The 6,672-nt window shown below is 37.5% G+C and overlaps 1 protein-coding gene across 1 annotated transcript; it reads right to left on the minus strand.

Annotated features, from left to right (window-relative positions):
• Window positions 1-687: 687 nt before the first annotated feature.
• On the minus strand, window positions 688-4,183 carry LOC120331407 (uncharacterized). The gene is made up of 3 exons (XM_078113359.1): window positions 3,918-4,183; window positions 2,014-3,600; window positions 688-848 (listed from the first exon to the last, which is right to left on the minus strand). The coding sequence occupies exons 1-3, from the start codon at window positions 4,045-4,047 to the stop codon at window positions 688-690; spliced, it is 1,878 nt and encodes a 625-aa protein (XP_077969485.1). The 5' UTR covers window positions 4,048-4,183.
• Between the last annotated feature and the right edge of the window lie 2,489 nt (window positions 4,184-6,672).

The raw sequence follows: 6,672 nt of genomic DNA on the forward strand, positions 1-6,672 counted from the left end.
GTGTTTTTCAAATATTTTTTATTATACCGAAAAAACAACCGGGGCAATTGACGCGCCGCCACTGCTCGTCGGTGATTTTTGATAAGCCCCCTCCCAAACCCTGTATATACTTTATGAAGGCTCGTTATTTGCATTTATTGAAAAACAAGCGAGTAATACCCAAATATATGGATAGGATTCTCATATTTATAGGGTGCCCAAACGTGCTATTCCCACCAATGTACGCAGTACAATCAGCTGCGTGAGGGCAAGCTTGTTCATGGAGTTTGGCACATAGCGGTCAGATTCTGGGATTTTACGCTGATATAACACAAATCTATACTAAATGTTTTAGGAAATGAAATCGGTGTTAAGTACTGCTTTAAACTTTCCACTAATTTTAACCTTCAAAACAATACTGTTTGCAACGCAGAAATTCAGTGTCCATAACTTAAATCCATAACAATATAGAAATCGCGAGCTTTCCGCAACATATAAATCACTAACTGGTCCAACCATCAAAGCATTTTATTACTTGGAAGAAATCTCGAATTTACAAAGAAATTTTACGAAAGAACAAAACGAATTTAAAAGTACATGATTGGGAACATTGACTAGAGTAGCATAAAACAGTCAACAATAACTAGATTGTTATTCTTGTTAATGCAAGTATATATTCTCGTTTTCATCTACAAAAGACAAATTACTTCAAAATTTAGATGGTAAGTCAAAGGTGATTTTTCTCCTGTTGAAGATGACATGCTTTGCCGGGGTAGTGTTATCTTCAGATGATTTAGATTCTTTAATCCCATTATCTGAATCTTCATCTTGATTGTAAACTGTGCTTGATGGTCTCGCAACCTGTCGCACTGAAAGTGCGAATGCACAGTCTAAATCAGAAAACGTTGCACGTGAGGTGGAAGTTAAAATTCTATGCGTGGGAGACCGACTGATGAGCATTTCCACTATGTAGGGTAGGGCTGATGAGGTAGGTGATTAGCACGTTAGTCAGGTATCCCTGTCCGCATTACGCAGAAAATTTTTGGAAACGATCGGGCCAGAGGAAAGGGGTCAAAACGGGGTTTTTGTGGCCCGAGGCTGTTCATTGGTCAATCAGCTGTCAATCAAGTCACGCTAGAGTAATTTAGGGGTTCAGAGGCCGTTTAGCTAAGTTTCCGGGGCCGGAAAGCGTTTGCCCGAGTATTAGGAATTTTTCCAAGTCTTTTTGGCGGTGGGGGCTGTGCCCCCACGCCCTCTGTGGTGAGAAAACTCGTGCAAAGCCACGCCCACTTAGGTTCTATTGTTTTTGGGCAATTCTGAGGCATGTGAATGGGGTTTTGGGCCAAGATTTGCATAATTCTCAAAGAGTATAATTATTTGAAATTTTCTTTACTGAAAAATCGGTGTTTCCCCCTCCCAATCGCCCTCCAGTGGCGTAAGAAGGTTGCGCACTTAAAAATGGAGCTATTGAGAAATAAAATAGATAGGTATGGTTGGAAAAATTAGTTTAACATTGTTCTGAAGAAATTTTTGTTCTCTTACTCCCCAGTCACGCTTTAGTGATTTTGGCTTATTGCAGGCCTCTGAAAGGACATATTGAGAAAGTGAAAGCATGGGCATATTTGGAAAAATTATTTGAATCCATTTTAAAAGGAATTTTTTTCCTCCAACTCCTCAGTCATGCTCCATTGATTTTACGTTATATTTCGAGAATGGTAATAGGTAAAGATGCCATATTTGGGTCATACAAGTTAATTGAGGTCTAGTTTATGTCAAAAAAATTTCGTCACGGTTGAGTGATCACGGGCCCTAAAATGAATAAAACTTGATTCCCATTAGAGGGGATCAGTTTCTAACCTGGTATTTAAACTATTTAATGAACTAAAAAGGTCGGGGGCACTGCGCCGGACGAATGCAGCCATTCGTCCGGCGCAACGACCAGGGTCTTCCAACAAAATCAGAACAAACACCTACTTTTTACCTTACTAAACACATTTCTTCACATTTCCCCTCGCGGGTAGCGAAGCGACCGACCCCTGGATGAACTACTCCGCACATTGGGAGGTTTAATATCACCACTGCCATGTGATACAGAATCTTTTTTATCATCAATTTCAAAATGTAATTTTCTTGGAAACACCTTTTCTGGCCCAGATTTTGGTATATTACTCAAAGTTGCACAATTTTCTGGCATGTCAGCTCGAACTTTTAAATGCTTTTGTTTCGATTTTGGATTGAATTTTTTATAACTTTCGATTTTCAGAAACGGATCAATTTTGTTTGACAATGATTCTGAAGCAACATTCATATAATTTTGGACTAACAGACTCATTGGTGACGACTCTATCTCAGTTCCGACTTTCTCTTCAAAAATCCCAGATTTTTGCATTTTTGAATCATTTGAGGTAGCAAAACTTGGTAATTTCTTTCCAAATACCTTTCTTTTTGTGCTTTGATTAGAAAAGGTTCTCAAATCTGAATTCATAGATTCTGAATCACTAGTAGGTTTAGAAAACAAAGGAGTCTCAACTCTTATGTTATCAGTCTTGTTATTATTTATGTTCCTATGACTTTTCTCCATATTGTCATTTGATTTCAAGGCGTGCTTTCCAGACATCACTGTAGAGCAAGACTCAGGCGACTTGTTAATTTTCATTTCTGTCAGCCCTGTATTCAGAGAACTTGAGAATCTGGTGGCAGCTGAAGGAACAATCAAGTCATCGTCAGAATCCACCATTAGAGGGTTCTTGAATTTAGATGTATTTTTCAAGTATGAATTATTTTTGTATTTGGGAGACAAAAGTTCCTGTTTTGTGGCTTGCACAGGTTTATCGTTGATGTTGTTGGTATCACTAGGAATTTTTATTGATTTTATTTTTTTAAGGGAATCGAAAGAATGTTCTTTGTGGTTTTGGGATTCAACAACTTCGCTTGTAATTTGTATTTGAGACCTTTGTGAATAAACAAAGCCTGGTTTGTCAGAAAGAGATGTTGTGTTAACAGCAGAACTAGATTCTGAGTTTTCGTAAGAGTCAACCATCATTAAAGGGTTCTTGAATCTAGAAGCACTAGTAAATCCGGAACCAGAGATAGACTTGCACAAAGAATTGCATCCAGCAGAGACCAGTGATGACTTAATTTTTGGCAATAAATGTGAGTGGTTGTGTGGCGAGTGTTTTTCTCGTACATTCGGCTGCACTCGATATCTTCCTGTTTGGTGCCAAACAAGCCTTGGTGTTAAAAAAATATCTTTTCGATTATTGATTGTAGGTCTTGCATCCTTAGGCGCACGATTTGGGGAGTCAAGAAGCGGATTTGGGATGTCATATGGGATTCCAACATTTCTCTTTCTTGTTTCTGCTGTACCATATCTAATTACAGTTGATCGTTTATGGGGTGCCTTTATAATAACTCTTTTATAACTTGTAACTTTCTTTTTCTTTTTAGTTTTCTTTGCTTTCTGATGTTTAATCAAATTTTCCAAATGTAGTGTCGAGTCACTGCTAACTCCATGATAATTTACTTCACCACAGTAATTTGAGATGAGAATAACATCAGGAATAGCCAGGACAAAATTATGCAGAGTAGTAAACCCAAGTTCTTCGTATGAAAGTCTTAGCCCTGGGTATAACAGAATAATGATAGAAATTTCAAAATGAAACAATGAAGAAAAATGTTACATTCATAATTTTGATTCATAATCCAAATGAAACTTGGGTTGTTTCATCCATTGGTGAATTATTTGAAATGAAAGACCTTACTGCATTATGATGATGTAAATATGAGATTTGATGCCAGAGGAAATATAGTCAGTTTTGTTTCGTACTATTCTAAGTTGATTTGAACCCAGTTACCAAATTGATGTTGAGACATTGAAACAAAATATCCTATGGTTGACTTGATCCCTTGTATAGGCTACCATAAAATCATGCAGTCACCTGTTATTTCTTTGAAATCTGATTCAAATTTGTGAGCAAGAATTCCAGTTTTTGATGAAAGCAGAACAGCACGAATCAACTTTTTTGTCCCTTCAATTGTAGGTGGCTTTTTAGGTTTTGCTAGTCCCATTTTTTAGTTTAAGGCCTGATACCGGTACGTTATATGAATAAGTAAGATAGAGTCTAAATAACACGAATTCAACAATTTATCTTTAACATCCATGAAAAGGAGTAAAATTTGTGATATAATGGCCGAACGGTTTATTTAACTTGTGACACAAGTTAATTTAGCGCTGTAGATAAAAGATTCGAAAATTGGGTAGCCTACCATGTCCGCCAATGCTGAGCCTCCCGTCTGTCATCTCCATTAGTTGCAGAATTTACAAGCGAAAGTAAGTCGGTAATAGCAAACACCGCGGAGGACAAACACCGACATCGTGTCCTTGACAATTTTGCATCATTGTGACGTCACAGTGTGAAAACTACGCCGCAATGACTTATCAGAATCTACGGTTTGCCTTACCTTGTGACAAGTATGTTAGTCGTTGGACAAGACCTATGCCAGGGATGGCGAACCTTTTTCAATGAATGGGTCAAAAATTATAATTTTATCGCGGAACAGAAGAGAGTGGGTCACAGATATTTAATTCACGTTTGTATCTATAAGAAACTTCTGAAACGAATCTTATAAGCCGGTGTTGGTGTAGTTTTGGGCTTTACTTATGCAGCACTTATATCAGGGACTTTTTATGGCACTCGGTTTTATGATATTAGAGTACGAAAATAACGCATATGAATTACCAAAAACGTTTGGGATAATGCGTTAAATTATTTTACGGTTCTAGTGTTTGGAGGTAATTCCGCTTTGATAGTGTTATAATTTTCGATCAGCTTCCAACCACATTAAGCCACTTTTTCACTGCCCCATTGTTATATCAGATTTCTAGATTTTTATTTCAAGTCTGAAAGTTTTTGTTTTCACAACGGCATTGTAGGCGAGAAACTAATAAAATGCAAAGTAGCAGCTAGTTCTCGTATAACCCCTAAAACAGTCTGCAGATGCACTTCCAAAAAAGTCAGGCGTTGCGAGAAATAAACAGATCAAATTGCATTGAAATGTCATAAACGATGTCATGCCCAATAGATGAATAACGGTACACAGCGGTGCATACATGCGTATAAGATTAGGGGTTTTGAAAATCACCATACCGGCCCGAAAATCAACATTTTGAACATGAGCGATCGCAGCCCTCCCTGACTGTCCAACGACGGTACATTATAATAGTTTAGTAATTGTTAGATTAATTTAAAGCCGGTTTTATCAATTTTTATCACTGATATGTTAGCATTTTATTTTATTCGTGCCTTCGCTTGGCGGGTCACAAATAAAACGCGGTGGGTCACTTTGTGACCCGCGGGTCAGTGGTTCGCCATCCCTGACCTATGCCAATACGGTATCTATGTCTCCTACAATACCGGTATCGATTATTGTTGTGGTAAATACGGTATAATGGAATTGCTTTATTTATCCCGGGGTCCAGCAATCATCTTGCATATAATTATCCCCTGCAGGATTGAGATTCGAACCCACGCAGAGTAATCAGAGGTGCATATTTTTTACATTGTAGTCGAGGTAGTAATTTACAAACTCTCGCGAGAGTCAGACACAAAACTTAGAATTCATCGGTGTCGGGGGTCGGAATTTTAAACTTTACTAACCAGCTGTCACGTGAATTACCTCACGGCGGCGAGGAGTTCAGCAATCTTCTCGTACATAACTATCCCACATGGGATACAAACCCACGCAGGGTAATTAGAGGTGCGGTGGCGAGCGTATTCCTGACGCTTAGCACGATGCGCCGCACCGTCCTGCATCTTTATATTCAAAATCTCAAGCATGATCCACGCCACCAAATGAATTTCAGATATATATCATTATATAAACTATTTTTTGGTGGTTCATGCAAAATGTAAATGCTTTCGTTGCAAAGGAATTCTTATGTTTTATATCAGCCGTCATATTTGTGTATAATTTTACATAAGACGTTCTCGCCATCAAGAGCTATGTTAGGGTGTTTTATTGAAGTGAAAAAACACTTGAGTAATCACATGTCTCTTTTTATTATACTCCTCCGAATTATTCATTTAATTTTTGCTATGATTTAGTTTAGATTACACTTTGTCGTACAAATTGATGTTAATAATGGTTTCACTCCGACAATAAATATTCTGTTATAATCGTGGCTCACAGCTGAACATGTTTTTTTTGTATTAAATGGGATGCACAACTTTAAAAAATGTAATCGAATTAGTCTACTCTACAGAACTTGAAAGCGATAAGTTAGGAATTGGCCTGGTTTCATTAGTCATGCGTATTCCTTGGATATGACGTCATGCATTGCAATATTTCCCTGGGCGATAATTCATTTATTAAATATTTTTGAACACGATTTTTGCACCCCAATGAGATTACATATTTTCAAAATATTCTTTGCATTGAATTTTATTTGAGCCATTTAACATAACAATTTTGATAGGAACAAGAGAGCTATGCTCAAATATATGGACACGTAGCGCCACCCAATGGCAATAATTTTGATGACGTCATAGCGAAAAAAAAAGTAATAGCCTTCTGGAGAAAAATTTTATCTTCAACCACTGAAAATTTCAAAGCAATTGGTCCAGTATTCGAAGAGAAAAGCGACTTTTTAAAAACGTGTCAAAGAACAAGAACAACAACAAGAACAACAAGAAC

This window comes from Styela clava, chromosome 6 (assembly GCF_964204865.1).
Source record: "Styela clava chromosome 6, kaStyClav1.hap1.2, whole genome shotgun sequence".
Lineage (NCBI taxonomy): Eukaryota > Metazoa > Chordata > Ascidiacea > Stolidobranchia > Styelidae > Styela > Styela clava.